Below are 18,525 nucleotides of genomic sequence, written 5' to 3' on the forward strand. Positions count from 1 at the left end.
ACTTCAACTCCTGCTTTCTGCCTCTACCTCCCAAGAGCGGGACTATAGCTTATGCCAACACATTCAGTTTTAGTATACCATTAACCTTAAGTACATTTTGTAAATAAGGCTCAGTATAATACTCGTCTAGTATATGAGAAGCCCTGGGTCTTGTTACTAAAACTATGTGGTTGAGGGCAGTGCTAAATGTAAGAAGCCATAATCAAAAAAGTCTCCATATTTGTAAGAGTTCCGTGCATATAATATTAACTTAGGTGAAATTGTAAGGATAAAAACATATCACTGATTGCCAGAGATTTGTCAATAAGGAAAAGGCATATCTACAAAGGGCTAACAGGGAGATTGTTAGGGCAATGAGGTGCTTTGTATGGAATTGAAATAACAATATACCACTCTATTTGTGTCAGAACCAAAGGAACTGTGCACCATACAATGAATCAACAAGGCTATAGGTTACAGAGGCAGAAATGAAATGGAAACCTGACAAGTCTAATGACAAATGAATCACAGAGACAACAATAAAGGGTAGAAGTTTGCCTAGCATGTATTAGACCCAGAGTTCGAATATCCACACTGGGGGGGGGGGTGGCAATTCTCCTAAAGACTTTAGGAAATTTAACTCAGTGGCTGACAACTCACCTAACATGTATGAGGCAAATTCAATACCTATTACTTCTGATTAGAAAAAAAAAGTGTCTCATATTAAAGCCTGACATAGTGGTGCACACCTGCAGGCTAAGGAAGGGAGACAGCCAAACTACATAGTATGCATAAAGCCAGCCTGGAATGCATGCTGAAAAATTCCATCAAGGGAGGAAGGATGGAGGAAGAGAGGGAGAAAAGGAGAGAGGGATGAAGGGAGAGAAAAGGATGAAAAGCAAATAAACCAGAAGGTGTGAGTTCACAAAGAGACATTCCAATTCAAAATAAAACTTGTGTGATTCTCCAAACAACTGCCACAAAGATGAAACCTCAAAATACTTACAGGGAAGATATCAAACTCACAACCAGACTCCTATTGCAAAGGTAGTTAAACTGATCCTTACTACAACCAAATGAAACTAAGTCTAGAGAACAAACAGCTGGAACCTAGGGTTTGGGAGATACTATACAGCTGTCAAGAACTAGCAAGCTACTAGAAATGTGTCGTTCATGGCAGGCACTTTCATTAACCAAATAACTTATTAAAACTTGACAAAAGTCAGGAGTAGTGGCACATGTCTTTCATCCCAGCACTCCAGAGGCAGAGGTAGGTGAGTCTGAGTTCAAGGCCAAACTGGTCTACAGAGCGAGTTCTAGGATAGGCAGGACTAAAGAGAAATCCTGCCTGAGAGCAGGGAACAGAAGGTGTTGCTTTAATACCAACACTACTGACAAGAAATTAAAAGCTAGAGCCCCAACTCTGAACTGCTGATGGGCAGTCAAAGTCTGTGAAGTGGACTAACAAAGCAAGTGTTTACTGGAGAAACAATCCAAGGCATACTATTTGCTGTTTAGAATTCCATTTCACATGGGGTCCTACTCCCTAATCTTTTCGCAATGACTTCTTGTGCTTTTGTCCGGCTGGTCTAGCTACTGCAGAGACTGCTCATTACACTCCAACAGTGACTCTCAAAGCCTGGTTACTTAACAGGGAACATCATGGGGAAGGCAGTTTGTCATAGGAACTGTGAGACTTCACTTGTCCTACTTAGTTAGGGTTTCTATTGCTGCTACGAAACACCATGACCAAGAGGCAAGTTGGGGAAGAAAGGGTTTTATTCAGCTTACACTTCCACGGTGCTGTTCACCACTGAAGGAAGTCAGGACAGAAACTCAAATAGGGCAGAAGCTGATGCAGAGGTCGTAGGGGGTGATCCTTACTGACTTGCTTCCTGGCTTGCTCAGCCTGCTTTCTTACAGAAACTAGGACCACCAGTCCAGGGACGGCACCACTCACAGTGGGCTGGGCCCTCCCCCAATGATCACTAATTGAAAAATTGCCTCTCATGGAGGCATTTCCTCAACTGAGGCTTCTTCCTTCCTGATGACTTTAGCTTATGGCAAGTTGACACACAAAACCAGCCAGTACACCACCTTAGACCTGATCAGAACTCTGGAGTCAGAAGAGACCCTAGAATCTGTTCCATATTCTCTTCCCAAACGACCCTCAAGACTGCTCAAGTTTGAGAACCACTGGCCCACATACACAGTACAATGTAGCTAGAGAAGGTAACATTCATTTTCTTCTCTGGATTGCTAGTAAGGGGTCTGTCATCTTTGCACTGTGGTCAATGAAATGTATAAATATATCAAAGACAATATTGAAAGAGCAGGCAGAAGTGCTTTCATGCAAACTCACCAAAGTTCCACATGGTACCCCTATTCCCCATCAAGAAAGTTAGCTTACAGTATTGATTCTCTGACTTGCTAATGACAATTTTAAAATAAGCCAAGCTTAGCAAACTAAATTACATCTGAAACATAGTTGTTTTTTAATTAACTATTGGTTAATTAAACTGTATATATGTTGCTTTTATTGGTTAATGAATAAAGAAACTGCCTTCACTTGTGATAGGGCAGAGTAGAGCTAGGCAGGGGAAACTAAACTGAATGCTGGGAGAAAAGAAAGCAGAGTCGAAGAGAAGCCAGGTAGCCCCACTGGAGACAGAGGCTGTATGGAACTTTACCGGGTAAGCCACAGCCACGTGGCAATAAACAGATTAATTTAAATGGGTTAACTAAAGATATAGGAACTAGCTAGCAATACACTTAAGTGATTGGCCAAGCAGTGACTTAAATAATATAGTTTCTGAGTCATTATTTTGTGGTCTGGGCAGCAGCGAATGAACAAGCAGCCTTCCACAACAAACTAAGGATTAGGTACACTAAGGCTATTTGTGACAGAGACACACATCTTCTCCTGGCAGTACTAATTTACTACAAAAAAAGATGATGGGCATCAAAGAACCTCTATATAGCTTTGTTGTGACAAAGCTAGTCATTTGGAAAAGAAACTACCCTCACCTTGACTGCTGACAGTATAGTGTTCAAATTGGACAAGCAGGACACAAAAAAAGCAACTGCCAAATTTTGCCTAGACAAGGTAAGACAGTCCTTCAAAATTCCCACTTCATATAAAAGTCTGTTAGCTATTAGGCCCACAGGCCAAAGTTGGATGCCCCATCATCAGAGGAACCCTGGGGTGACTGTCCAGACAGCCAGATGTCTGTCGTTTCTTAGATTTGGAAGTTGCTTGCTCTGAACTTCCTGTTTACTCAGATAATATTATATCCTTCCCAGGTCTCTGATGGGGTTGAAGATTAGAGAGTTATGTTACAGTTTTTCTTAGTTATGATGAAAAGTAAATTAGGTACAAAACTTTGGACTTACCAAGATATGATAGATAATATTTTCTCTGAATTTGCCAAAAACAAATGGACTGGACATTGTGAACATAATTCTTACTTGAAATTTTTTCCTATTGTATGTAATTTTACTCTATTAGAATTAAAACCTTTGCTTTTTATTTAAACAAAGGGGGAATTTTGTGGCATATTTGCACACTGTGTGAAGATGTGTCACTGTGACTGATTTAATAAAGAACTAAATGAACAATAAGCAGGAAGAGGTTAGGCAGAATTACCAGGAACACAGAGGATTCTAGGAAGAAGACAGAGTTGCCAGGCAGACACAGAGGGCACAGAATGGGCAGTACAGAATGAAGGTAACCAAGCCTCATAAAAGAACATAGATTAAAAGATACAGGTTAATTTAAGTTAAAAGAACTAGTTAGGAACAAGCCTAAGCTAAGGCTGAGCTTTCATAATTAATAGTAAGTCTCTGGTTTGTTTGTGAGCTGGCAGCCCAAAGAAAAATCTGTTTACAAATCAGGTGAAATGGACCAGGGAGAAAGTGATATATTTCTTTAAAAAAAAAAAAGCCACCTGTTATCACAGTTTGCTCATCTCAGTAACAAGCCAGTTAATGGCATTACTCAAAACATAGTACCAGGCACAGCATTCTGCTCCCTCCATCAAAAGGGGTTGACTGAACTCATTAAAGTACCGGACAGAGGAGCTGAAGGTCAAAAATTACACTTTCAGAGTGGGAAAGAAGTCCTTGGGAATAAGGGGAACAGAAGGTCAGAACAAAAACAAGATGATGTATTCTAATAAACGAATGGGAGTATTTAAGCAAAACCCTAGTTGTAAAGGGAAATAATTTTGCTAGGGTGTAGCTTAGTTAGCTGGCAGAAGACTTGCCAGGCAGGCACAAAGCCCTAGGTTTGATCCTCAGCATCAGAGAAAGCATTAACTGGATGTGGAGGTGAATTCCTCCGACTTCAGCACTCCAGAAACAGGCAGAAGGATCATCTCAAAACAAAAAGAAAATAACTTGACACAGAACCGTAACACTTAGTTGTTACTAGAACTGGCCAGTTTAAAAACAAAAACTATCCATTGTAAATAGTCTGTTCGCGAGGAGAAAAAAGTCTAACTCTGAGCCACCGACTTGGTGATGTTTTGATTTGCCAGTAGAGGAGAGCAGCTATCTGTATCTAGTGAAGCTGCATTTCTTTCTACCCAGACAAATTCTATGAAAAGGCTTTGGGTATTTGGGGACTTCTAAGTTTGGGGATTTGGAGACACTATTGAGAACTTAAAATGTCTACTGTGGATACTTATAAAGTCACTCTTCCCATAGGTTCTGAAGCTCTGTTCACATAAACATATTACCAGATAACACTGGCATCTGGTTTTTATTAAGGTCCTCATTAATACATTCCTTGGGTGTTCTACCCTACTCAACTGTCCACAAAGATACACTGGTCTAGATAAGGCTGCAGCAAGTTAGCTTCATGGGAAATGCTCTTCCCGACACTGGAAGGTTGTAAATAGCATTTCTGTTCTATTGCTTAGAGCCCATTTCTGCAAGAGGAATAGACTAGGAGAGTACAGATGCCCCCAACAGAAGATAGGTTAAGAAACCAACACTCAGTGCATTGGCTACTGGCAAGATGGAAATCTCTGTTCCTACAGAACAGTGTTGTGTGTGTCCTGCACAACACTGCTCTACAATTCTACCATCACATTTCAACTTGAGACACAGCTGTGTACAAAAGCCCATCATGACAGCACATGTATGAAATGGTTAGGGTTATCATGACATCTATATGGTACCAACTCCATCTAATTCAAACTCTCACCAAAGTAAAAAAGTATTTAAAATAGGAAATCTGTTCTCAACTACACTAACTACAAGTATATCACTAATTTAAAATTCTTAATTGTCTCCTAACATTTCAACAGGGTGATCACTCCTTAACACTAAAACCAAAAATGTCTGAGTTCTGAAGATGAAACAAAGACAGGTGTTGAGGTGAAGCCCTGATGTCGGATGTCTTTATATATATATATGCTGCTTTATTGGTTGATGAATAAAACTGTTTTGGCCAATGGCTTAGCAGATTAAAGAGAGAGAGAGAGAGAGAGAGAGAGAGAGAGAGAGAGAGAGAGAGAAGTTGGAGTTGAGGACAGACATCATGTAGCCACTGAAGGAGATGGCAGAACATTACCAGTAAGCTACAGCCTTGTGGTGATGCATAGATTAATAGAAATGGGTTAAATTAAGATGTAAGAGCTAGCTAAGAATATGCCTAAACCATTGATCAAACAGTGTTGTAATTAATATAGTTTCTGTGTGATTATTTGGAGCTGGGCAGCTGGGAAACGAAAGCACAGTAACTATTTACAAAGTACCAGAGTAAAAGGAATGTTCAAGTCCAACCAGGAGAAATATAATTCTTCCTGCTCCATTCATCCCCCCTCCCTCCTCAGGATGAAGATCCTTCTCTTGGAAACCGAGCATCCCAGAGAAAGACGCTCATGCACTAGCACCTGGCAGTTCTTCAACAGCAGTTCTCCATCCAATCAACCTAAAGTGAAGTCAACACTTAACAGCTTAGCAAGGTCCCCTTCAGAGACCTGCTAAAGTCTCTTTCAATTTTAAATATGAATAGACAGTAAAGGATGATCAAATTTCAGACATGAACAAAATAAAAAATGACAAACTTAAGAACAAAGGTAATTCAAAGGATAGAAGAAATCATTTTTTAAAAATCTAGAATTACTATTCTCAAAAGGATACAATTAGAGCTGGTAAATGGCTCAAAGTGCTTACCAACAAGCCTAAGGGCCTGAGTCCAATCCTGGAATCTACCTGGTAAAAGGAGAAAAACAATTCCTGTAAGTTGTCCTCTGACCTCCCACATGTTACCATGCTTACACAAACACACACACACACAGGGAGTGTTATTAAAAAAAAATAAGATACAATTAAAAACTGTCTTAGCATAGAAGCAATCCAGGTGCTTCTAAAGTTAAACATACAGCCAAAATCTAATAGAGAGATAAAGAAATCATCAGGGAATTTTCCCAGACCATTAAGAGAAATAGAAGATAAAACCTAGCTAACTAACAGAAAAACTGGAAATTCTACATGACTACTAATAATTCAAGAGAATGAAAGAGAACAGGAAAAATGTAAAGGCAAACAGATACTGACAGATTACAACATAAAGTATCCCATAAGCTCCCTCAAAAATGAAAGTCAAAGTAGCATTTGATATCATTCAATGTAGATAGCAAGCTTGAAGTCAAAGATGGAACACTTTAAAAGTCCCAGGAAAAATTTCAGTCAAGATTTCCTGTGGTACACGCCTTTAATCCCAACACTCAGGAAACAGAGGCAGGCAGATTTCTATGAGTTTGAGGCCAATCTGGTCTACACAAAGAGTTTCAGAACAGTCAGAGCTACATAGTAAGAGACTTGTTGGGGGATGAGGGCGGGAGGGATTCTCCATCTCAACTATCAATTAGGTAAGTATGAATGCAGCCCCCCCCCCTTTTTTTTTAGCTAGGCAAGATCTAACATTCTTATCAGGAACCTACTAGAAGACTTCTTCAAATATGCATACATACCCAGACAGGAATATACCAACGAATAATGTAGATGCAATCATAGAGGCTGAGGGTGTAATTGAGCAGCAGAGCCCTTGTCTGGCATGTAGGGGTCCTAAGTTTGATTTCCATCATCACCAAAACTAAAGAGGGAACGGGGAGAGGAGAAAGGCAGAGAGAGTGGGTATGGCCACTGTAATACTTGAGAAGCTGCTGAGTGACAAGTATGCCTTAGCCTTAAGGAACCAAAAGGAAAAAGAGGACTGATAACTTCATAAGCAAAGACCAAGTTAATGGAATGACGCTGTTGACAGGTTTTAAGAATATGTTCAAGCCACCCATGTTAGCATATGCTTTTAATTCTAGCACTTGAAAGGGAAAGGCAAGCAGCTCTCAGGAACTTCTAGGCCAGCCAGGGCTACAGTGAGAGCCTGTCAAATAAAATAAAATAAAATAAAATAAAATAAAATAAAAAAATAGAGTATGTTCAACAAAAGCATGTCAAAGTTCCAGATCAAAGAGAATGTATCTATGTACATTTTTGGTCCTTCAGTGACTATCATGTCTTCTATGAGAGCAGCAAGTGCTCTTAACCACTGAGCCATCTTTACCGCCCCTCCCAATTTGTATTATTTTAATAACAGCAAAGTTTTTTGATGAAACTACTGTTTTAGGATTTCCAATATTCTAAGGTGGGAGAGATAAAAAAGTTCAGGAGTTCAAACCATTCAGCCTCTCTTCCTCAACCCAAAATTCTATAGACTTCAATCCCTAAAGACCTCTAAACATCTGAAAACCCCTACTCCAAAGCTTTAATTGTCCAGGCTCCACCTCTTGTCTACAATTATTACAGCTTCAAAATGGTCATTGTCTCTCTCCACTCACATTAAGACACAACTTAATCAAGGCACATACTCTCTTAACACTGAGTGGAGGAGTCCCTTCCTGTCCAACCACATCTATCTATTCACATCATGGGTCACATCTGAGTTCTCCCTCCCTCCCCTTCCTCCCCATGCTATCAAGTATGTACGCAACACTAGCATCTGGTCATAAAACACCAGCATTATGTCTGTTCATCATCTCATATTAATTTTGTCTCATTCCATGCGCTCATTATCAGAAACTGAAACACTACTTTGCATAAAGAAACACTTGCTGAATAAAATACCATTCAGATGTCTAATCACCACATCTGTAACTAGGTAATATAAACCTATAGAGGCTAACAGCCACAAGTCACCAACACCAGAATGAGACACGAAACCAGTTTATAGTTCTAAGACACACTACAAAAGGCTAAGAAAAACAAACTTCACAAAGTGCCTAACAACCTACAGTGCAATGTGCATGGTTTACAGCTCAGGTACTTTACAAAAGAAGTAAACTGTTTTCTTCAGAGATTTGAAACTAAGCTTTATCATACAAATCAAAAGCAGGTTTCTCTTTATCAATGACATTTTATGTGATACCAATTTGTAAAAATAAAAAGCAAAACGGCAAAGGAAGAGCCCCAATAATATCCTGCAGTTCAGCTAATGGATCACATTCATGTGATGCTTGCCAAACAAAGCCAGTAAGCTAGAAGGTGACAAGTCACACACCACATTCGGAGTCCATCAACCCATTTGCAAACTGGAAGACAGGCCCTGAAAAACCAAAGGACAAATTTAAAATTTAGAAAAATCAGTTAATACTTTTCACCAATTCAAAAGTTAAATTTTACTTAACACTAGAAAAAAAAAGTATTTCATTAGGTTCAATTTGAAGTATTATAAATTGCCTTCTCACTTAGGGACAAGAATTATTAGTGATGTGGATTGCTAAGTCTCCTCAGATCAAAGATGCCCACGGTTGCCGTCTGACAACTACACACTCTCATATGTGTGCGTGTGCACATGCACCTATACCACACCACACCACACAGTCTCTTTATACCTGGACACATCAGCATCAGTTACAGGAAGACCCTTCCACTCATTTAGCCATCATTCAGTTATTATTTGTCCCAGCATACCCTAGTTCATCATGCTTCCTAATATATTCCGGAAATACTCTATTTAACATCTATGGAATGTGAGCAGGTGTAGGCATTCTGATAGAGTCTTACTATGGAATTCTACTGCTGCCACAAAACACCATTACCACTGTTAGGATTCAGGCATTATGCTGGCTCCTGTCACCTGGCAGGATGAACCCAGGCAGTACCCTGGTCAGTCCAGGGTCCTATGACTGCTACGTCACTATGTATATACACAGGTGCAAAAGGTCCCTTTAAGAGACCAGCTCTGCCCATTCCTGCTTTCTCTTTCCCCTGCTCTTCTGAATAGGTAGGCTAATCCTTGCCTCTTTTTCCTCTTCCTCTTTCCCTCTTTCCATCCTTCCAAACTGCCAAATGTTCCTAAAGCACCTGAGTTCCTGTCCTCAATTCCCTCTTGCTGTGGACACCACAGTTCCTGTACTGAACTGTGACTGGTAAGTGGTGTTACCCAGAGGAAACTGGCTCAAAGGCTCAGAACCAGCTTTGGTTTCCTCTCACAATTGAGTTTCATAGCAGTAATGTCTTGCTACCATTTTAGAAAAAGCTCTAGCAGCACATGGCATGCAGCCACAAAGAGTTAAATTGTCACCTGTAGATATATTTCTTAAAAATTCTATAGAAAGCAATCTGGTGGGCTACTGAGGTAGTGGGGAACGAGAAATACAAGGACTACGACATCTGATCGGAAGATGGTGGTAGGCTCAAGGAGAATGTCCAGTTTATTTTGTCTCAGAGCATGTACGACCTCTGCAAAACCCATAACGAATCTCCTAACCATTAGCTTATTTTGTCTCAGAGCATGTGCGACCTCTGCAAAACCCATAACAGATCTCTTAACCATTAGTAGCACTAAGCTGACATATTAAAAAAAAATTACAGACAGAAAGACATTAATATCATGGAATTACCATATGAATTGAATCCAAAGTCTAAAGGAAAATAAGTACAATACTTGTGATACAGCAGAAACCCTGAGTCCCAGAATGAAGCAAACTTGTTGAAAGCCGATCAGTCTGAGAGTGAGCCTATGATGTCTCCAGGCCTCTAGTTATAATCAGACTTCACAGAAGAGCAAGTGCCAAGAGTAATGAAAAAGAGGTGGGTAACCTTCCATAAAAACTGCAGCACCTGACACTGGCAGAAACCTGGGAATGCACTGGGAATGGGTGTGTTACTGAAGACTCCCTCCACTCATCACCATCTAGGATTTGCTCAATTAACAACATCTGGACTTGATGTCAGCCTGCACTCAGTCAGAATTCCCAAGTAAACCTGTATAAGCAAATCAGACACTAAAAATGAAAAGATCAGTGAGCATGCATAGCAATAAAAACTATCTGTGGGCTGACCATAGAGTTCAGCAAACAGAGCCACAGAGAAACCCTGTCTCGAAAAACCAAAAAAAAAAAAAGAGTTCAGCAAATAAACTTGCCCTGCAAGTCTGACACCCTAAATTCAGTCTCTAGAACCCACATAGAGACAGGAGAGAAATAATTCCATAAAGTTATCATCCTCTGGAGCATACACACACTTTTTAGGGAACTATATTTGTATGAAGAACAAAACAAAAAAAAAAGGGAAGTGAACAGTGCTTCAATACAGTACTCCTGAGACAGAGCAATCTGTCAGAGGGAACTGGGGATGGGAGTGGGGGAGATAATCTGACAACTCTAAATCCAGGAAGTTCAGAAAGACCAAGGACAAACACTTTTAGAAAAACTAGAAACATCACAGTCAAGCTGCTGATGTTTAAAAAGATAAAGCAGAGCTAGGGGTGTGGTGGTTTAGCTTGTAGTGCTTCAAAAAGCCCTGGGTTGGATAATCAGCTGATATAACCTGGGCACAATCCCAGCCCTCCTAGGGTTGAGGCAGGAGTATGAAAAATTCAAGGTCATCCTTAGGTACAAAATCAATATAAAGACGGAGTGGGCCAAAAGAATGGATCAGAGATTAAAAAATATATATTAAAAGTAGCCAGAAAAAAAGGGAAATATAAAGAAAGGAACAAAGACGATTCAGACAATCAGGATAAGAAACAGACACTGGAGGAAGGGGGCTCACAACCTTAGTGGACGGTACTGACACAGTCAATGTTCTTTAAGGCTGTGAGCTCTGGTAGGCTGACAATGGGTGGACACTATGCTTAAAGCCCCATGAACTGTCCTGGGTGGGTTATGAAAAAGCCACACATAAAGTTGGTAAGGGATAAGGATATGAAAGTGGATTGAGAAGTAGTTAGGAGGAAGGAGCAGGAGGTGAATGATAAAAATACATTGAATGCATGTATGAAATTCTCAAAGAATAAAAATTGTAGAGAAACAATGAAGGTAGAGAGAAAATAGAAAGACAGCTTTTAAAATAATAATGGGAGGAAAGGGGTTATAATATAAAATTCTATAGCCAGTAAAAAGTACTCTTAGAAAACAAAGACTTCTACAGACAAGCAAAAGCTGACTAAGTCCAAGGTCAACAGAACCACATCTAAAAAAACATTAACAAGCCAGTTGGTGGTTAATCCCTGCACTTGGGAGGCAAAGGTAGGAGAATCTCTTGAGTTCAAGGCTAGCCTGATCCACACAAAGCGAGTTCCAGGGTGTCCAGAACTACACAGAGAAACCCTACTTCAAAAAACAAAACAAAGCAGTAATAATAATAATAATAATAACAAAATAAAAAAGTAAAAGTTTTTATGGAAGTCCAGAACTAAAGAAGAGAAACACAAAGAATAAAAGATTTCTTTCCCAGTTGTCTTAATCTTTGTTCTACTGCTGTGAAGTGATACCATGATCCAGCAATCCTTATAAAGGAAAGCATTTAATGGGGGGCTTGCTTACAGTTTCAGGGGCTTAGCCCATTATCACCATGGTGGAGAGCATGGCTGCAGGTACGGCATTGGATTGAAACTACTTGAACTAGTTGAAAGCTACATCCTGATCTACCAGCAGAGACAAAGGCTTGTCTGGCCTAGGCTTTTGCCACTGACACACTTCTAACAAGGCCACACTTACTCTAACAGATGTGAGGTGGTCTATGAAAAGACTATGCTTTACTCAAGTTAGATTTTCACAGTGCAACTCTTAGAATGATCACTAAAGAACAAAAAAGGTCAGTGATAAGCCAAACTGAAGACAAATTTCATCAAAACTGAGCAAAACACTTAGATATGCCTTTCCTGAGACTGGAGAATCGCAAGCAATTCAAGGTCATCCTCAGCTAGAAGATTAAGTTTAAGGCAAGCCACGAAAACAAACAAACAAAAACCACAATGTACACACACACACACACAAAATCAAATGATTAAAAACAAGTAAAAGAAAGAAAATAAACAATGGACTTCAACCTTACAGTAAATGTGAATAGCCTTCAACAAGGTTTAGAGGCTGGAGGTCCATGCCTTTAATCTCAAAGGCACAGGCAGGCAGATCTTTGAGTTCAAGGTCTACAAATTTCAGGACAGTCAGGGTTACAAAGAAAAACTGTCTCAAAAAAACCAGAAGGAAATAAAAGTATGAAAACGGAAGGGGGAGAGGAGAGGGGAGGGAAGGGAAAGGGAAAAAGAAAGGAAGGAAACACAGGCGGACAGAAGTTGCCACAAATAAATCTTTACATCGGCCTAACTAGTATAGGAGGCCACGCCCAAGTGGGCGGGTAACTTAAAAGCTACTGGCTGCAGGAATTCCAACAGCACCTGTTGTACACAAAAAAATGCACTTTAATTTAAAAACAAATGAACTGGAAAAGACACAGCATACAATGAACCTGAACATCTCAGATATCAGACACTACAGGGATAAAAACAGGCATTCATTCCATCATGATGAAACACCCATGGTCCAGGACACAGCAGTCCTGAAAATGATATACCATAAGGGGATTAATGGACAGAACTGAAATCTATACATATACAGTCAGTTACTTTCTTACAAAACTGCCAAAACAGCAGGGGTAATTTTTCAACAAATATTGCTGACAGAACTGGACACATATATGGGGAAAATGTCAATCTCACACTGCACATACATATCAAGTCCTAATTCAGACCACAGATTAGAAATAAAACCCACAGCTGGGAGATGGTGGCGCATGCCTTTAATCCCAGCACTCGGGAGGCAGAGGCAGGTGGATCTCTGTGAGTTCGAGACCAGCCTGGTCTACAGAGCTAGTGCCAGGACAGGCTCCAAAGCCACAGAGAAACCCTGTCTCGAAAAACAAACAAAAAAAAAAAACAAAAAAAAAAAAGAAATAAAACCCACAAAATTTCTGGGAGAAACTCTTCCTGACTCTGGATTACATAAATATTCCTAGGATACAAAAAAAATTAGGCCATAGAAGAGAAAACTGATAAAAAAAAAATCAGTTAACATCAAAACTAAAACCACTACTCTTCAGAAAACACTAAAAGAAACACGTCAGGGGAGAGGACATTCAGAGTGCAGGTTATCTGACAAACATGCACTCAAAGTTCACAAGAGTGTCTTTAAACACAACAAAACAAATAACCCAAGAAATGAGCAGCAGATCTGAACAGTCTCACACAACTGTAAGAAAGACCAGAAATCACTGCAAAGCACCAAACCGTGTAAATAAGGACACAGCAAGCCTACTACTGTCAGGACAAACTTTATGACTGACAAGACAACATGGAGACCAGCCAGTGCTGTCCAGAAGCACCATAGAAACAAAAATCTGGTTTAGGTTACTGAGTTTGTCAAACAAATCAAACGTAATGTTGGTGATATTTAAATTGAATTTCTAGATTAAAATGGAGACAAAGGGAATTCTTAAAATAATTTGATTCAAGAGCATGGAAATTTGAGTCCACCTTAGTTCCTTAGAAAAGTTTCCCTGTCTCTCCTTAAAAGTCTGTGTATTCTTGCATTATTTTAAATATAGACACCATAATTTTGTGACTGTTACATAGGCATCCATTTTTGGTATATTGCTACTAGTATAAATATTAACTTTTCCAGGCTGGTCTTCAACCTAACAGTCCATTACAATGAGTTTCTCAAGGTTTCAAAGCTATTACTGCCAAGTTCTAAAGGGTTTGTTTTTGTTTTGTGAGACAGGGTCTCACACTATATCACCTTGGCTGACCCGGAATTCATAAGATCCCCATGAGAAGGTTTAAAGGTGTGAGCCATCAGGCCAGCAACCACGATTTTTCTTAACATATTAAACAGTAATAGAAATAAGGGGTATCTATGACTGGTTACCATCTTATAACGAATATATTGAAAATTTCTCCATTATTCTATTAGCTACAGGTCTGGTAATGACTTTTATATAGTTATCCTGCACTCTTTGCCTTACTAAGTTTTTATCATTAAAAAAAAAAAAACTGGTACTGGCCGGCTGGCATAAAAAAAATGATCAAATCATGTCTTTCCAATCTGCTGAGATAAATTACACTAATATATCGACACTGGAAAAAAACTGGAACAAACTGTGAATCATGATTCTTTTGACATGGCTAGGTCTGACAAGCTAATGGGATACAGGATTTCATTTCTACACTAATAGGTGAAACACACCTATATATAATCTTTTCTAGTTTTAGAATCAAGATTCCACTATCCCCATAAAATGGCCTTGGAAGTTTTGGCTTTGCCTTGCTTTTGTGCCCTATGTTCCAGAACTTATAAAAAGGAAAGGTTATTGAGTACTGAACCAAGAGACTTGGAAGGGAAAGCCCTCATCACTACTACTAAAAGTCTAAGCATAGTCCAAGTTTTCTACTGATAACTGTTTTGAGTTAATAGTTCCCTAACAATCATGGATTTCTTCATCTACCTTCTCAAATTTATTACCATATAGTAGCTTTTTAAAAATTTAATGTTCTATTTTAATTTTTTCATTTATTTGCAAATTTTGCCCTGGACCAATCTTTAACAGGCCTGCATAGTTTACTAACCTTTTTGTTTTCTAACAAGATCTCATATTTCGCAAGCTGGCCTTGAACAGCATACACAGCCGAGGAAAATGAAATTCTTGATCCTCATGGCTCTACCTCCAAAATGCTGGGATTGTAATTGTTAGTCACCATGTTAAGTTTTATAAGGCACTGGAATCAAACTCAGGGCTTCCAGGACGCTAGGCAAGCACTCATCAACCCAGCTGCATCCCCAACACCCCAAATTTATTCATCTTTTCAAGGGATAATCTTTTGGTTTGGCAAGTTCTTTTGCTCTCAGCTTGGCTGATGACTTCTGTTCTTTATGTTCATTTCTTAACCCATCAAAGAAAGTTTACTTAACCATTAACACAAACTTCCTTCAGCATTTAAGGTAAACCACACAGCCACTATAAGGTCTATTTTCACAACGCAACCTTCAACATAAAAACTATATTAAATAAATGATAGTTCCGTCTATGTATAACAGGGAACAAAGCTTCCTATCCACACCTACACAAGTGCCTTTGCCTAAAGCAGTTATCTTGAAGGCGTGTAAGGTGGTGTGCTATTTCCATAAAAAAATTTTTTTTCTAAGGTTGTGACTACACATAAGCATCAGGACAAATAATTTTCTCTTCATAATTAGGTGGGCAATTACTGTTATAGCTTAATAAAACTGATAACTATAAATAAAATCTCCAGTTGCATTACCAGATGTCATTTTAAACTTGCAGTTAACAACGACCTGGCTACCACTAGTGGTCACGTTCCTTTTACCACACCATCTCCCGGGGTTAAAACAACACTTTCTGGTTCTTTCCCTAGCTGTGGAAGCGCACCACCAGACTGTAAATGTTTTCGAATTACTTTGTCTTCCGCCTGCAACTGAATGTTAAGGCAGAGCGCTAAAAAGCTCAACAAGCGGCAGGGCCCTAGGTATGGTCACTTGAATGGCTTCTCTGAAACGTAATTTTTATACATCAGCTTCAAAAGAGTGGCAGCAGTTCCCGCTGCATAAAGAAACAACTCAGAGTTTCGTGAGAGGATGCAAAAAATGCACAGAGCAGAGAACAAAGTACTAACCTAAAAAGACAACGTTCAGATTCCTGATTTGCTTAAAGTACAGCGGCTAAGTATAGAAGAACACAAGCTGTCAAATGTCTTTGCTTTCTGGTTACCAAAAAGAATTCTTGCTAACGAAATTCAAGACCGCCTTATTCTTCACCCCCTCCTCGCCTTCTAAGGTGAAACTTTGAAGGGGACGCGTGAGAAAAAGAGCTTACTAATGTTGAGAGATGATCAGGCGTAATAAAGATCTTGTCTGAAGCATAATCTGGGGCTGCGAGCGAAAGTAAACGAGCAGCCCGGGCTGGTCGGCCAGACACCGGCTGCAGACACCGAACGAGGGTGGGAGGTAAGAGGGGAGAGAGAGACCTAGGCCTGGAACAAAGGAAGTGGAGCTGCTCCCAGGGCGGGGGGATTCGGCGAGCCCAAGTGGAGGAGCAGCCGAGGCTACGGGGAAAAGGCCAGACTCACGGAACTTGGAAGTGGAGGTGTTGATGTTGATAGTGGAGCTGGGGGTGGGGGCGGAGGCCGCCTTGGTCACCGCGGCAGCCGTGTCGCAGCTCTTCAACATCATGATCACCCCGTTGGGCTCCGGCAAGGGCGGAGGCCCCAGCGGGAGCCCCTCCTTAGGGTCCTTCCCGTCCACGGAACCCACGGGCATAGCCAGCAGCTGGCCCCCCGGGGCTTCTCGGCCGGGATCCTGGATGGACGATGAGGGTGGTAGCGGTAGCGGTGGCGGTGGCGGTGGCGGCTGCCGGAAGTTGTCCGCGGCGGCCTCCCAGTTGTTGTGGTTCTGGTCGTCCATCATCGCCTCGTAGCTGAGCATCTCCTCCTCCTCCATGCTCTCCTCCATCCTGCCGGGCCTCCCGGAGGCCTCCCAGGCACCTGCCTCCCCGAGGCCAGGGAGCACAGCAGCCGCCTCGAGTTCACATCGCCCGGAGCCCTCGCGGGCGCGGCGGACAGGCCAGGAGCGCGCGCGCCCGAGTACTTTCGCCCTCGCTCAGGACTCCGCTCAAGGAACCGCTAACTGCGGTGGGCACTCCCGGGCTCGGCTTCTCACAGAGACGGCCGCAAAGCGGCGACGTCCGTCACGACATTTTACAGCAGCTTCCGCAAGCGCCTGGGAAGAGCTCTGAGGGGGGAGCGGCCAGGAAGACACGTGGTGCGAGGGACCGGCACAGGAAAAGCAGGGCGGAAAGGGGGCGGCTCCCACTCCGAGCGCGAGGGACCCAGCTGCCACCTCCCGGGCTCTTCCTAGGCCAGGTGGCTAGACCAGCATCCGCCGGCCCCGCCCCCGCTTGCATTACGTCATAGAGGACTGGTCTACGCACGCCCGCGTTCTCTGATTTGGTACCTGAACCCTGCGGGCAGTGGTTATGTGCATCAGCCTTTTTTTTTTGTTTTTTGTTTTTTTTTTTTTAAAAAAAGTCCCACTTTGTAGCCCAATCTGGCCTCCAACAACTGGCATTCATTCTTCCTCAGCCTCCCGAGTGTCCCATCACGATCTGTGCTGGCTAATCTTTTATAGGGGGGGTTCCCGCACCACCACCGACACGTGCTTTTTTGCCTAGGTCTTGGCCTCCCAGTCTCAGCTTTTGCTTGGAGACAGAAGTACAGGGTCGCAGCAGGCCCTGGGTACAGACTCTAAATGATCCGGGTAGGCTGCTGGTATGTGCGTTTCTTAGCCCTTGGTGCACAAAACTGAGACATACAGAATACTGCTTCAAGAATTGCACAATATACATTCCTTCCAAGAATATGTGAAACATTTACTAAAGATAAATATACTGGATCCCGAAGCAAGTGTCTCTACGTGTCTGAGGACTGACATCACGGCAACCACATTCTCTGCCCACTGTGCAGTTAGAAACCATTAACTGAACAATAGCAAGTCCCTGTTATTCCCTTGATTAACTCGTGGATCTGAAATCAGAATACTAGAAAACCTTAGAACTGACGAGAACGGTACAAGCATAGTAAACGTTTCTAGGAAGGCCCTGTTCAAGGTTTCCCCAGCACACTAGTAAATACTGAACTCTCCATGTGTATTTTAAGATACTCAAAATAAATGCTTTCACTGATTAAACATCATTATGGAAAAACCTAAAAACAGGCTGGGCCAAAGAAATCATTGACAGGGTTTATAGGTGGTCATGGGTAAGAAACGTTAAAGGGAAATCGAATGGGCCAGTAATAACTGGTTGACTCTTAGAAGTTTAAAGTATATCATGCTTTAGTAGTTATTAACGTAAAACCGCTGTCGGTTTGTTCAGTATGTAGAGACAGATATAACAATATCGGGAACACTGATCCAACAGTGGGCCCAGATTAATAAGTATATACCCTTCCATAGTTCCAGATGTTAACCTCTTTGTGTACCTGCAAAATATACATGTAAGTTTATATACTTAAAGAGAAAACTAATTTAAAACATCCATAGAAGTTTATCTTGAGGGAAAAAGGACTATGGATGCTTCAATCTTCTATGTATCTTTTAATTTTTTCTTTTTCCTCTACAACAAGCACTGTTGGGAGCACAGAGGTCCTTGTGCCCACAGAGAATCAGGAAACCAGGAATGTTA

The 18,525-nt window shown here is 41.2% G+C and overlaps 1 protein-coding gene across 4 annotated transcripts in view; it reads right to left on the minus strand.

Moving 5' to 3' along the window:
* Cacul1 (CDK2 associated cullin domain 1) overlaps window positions 1–17,173 on the minus strand; it is a 55,790-nt gene extending 38,617 nt beyond the window's left edge. The window contains exons 1-2 of one of the 4 annotated variants that reach the window (XM_013348182.2): window positions 16,415–17,173; window positions 6,163–6,201 (exon numbers count right to left, since the gene is read on the minus strand). In XM_013348182.2, the coding sequence (XP_013203636.1) occupies window positions 6,163–6,201; window positions 16,415–16,796 (421 nt within the window). In that variant the 5' untranslated portion in view covers window positions 16,797–17,173. The remainder of the gene's footprint in view (window positions 1–6,162; window positions 6,202–16,414) is intronic. The other 3 variants (XM_013348183.2, XM_013348184.2, XM_005352566.3) reach the window with 3 other exon arrangements.
* Window positions 17,174–18,525: the final 1,352 nt, after the last annotated feature.

The sequence above is a fragment of the Microtus ochrogaster genome, chromosome 8 (genome assembly GCF_000317375.1).
Source record: "Microtus ochrogaster isolate Prairie Vole_2 chromosome 8, MicOch1.0, whole genome shotgun sequence".
Classification (NCBI taxonomy): domain Eukaryota; kingdom Metazoa; phylum Chordata; class Mammalia; order Rodentia; family Cricetidae; genus Microtus; species Microtus ochrogaster.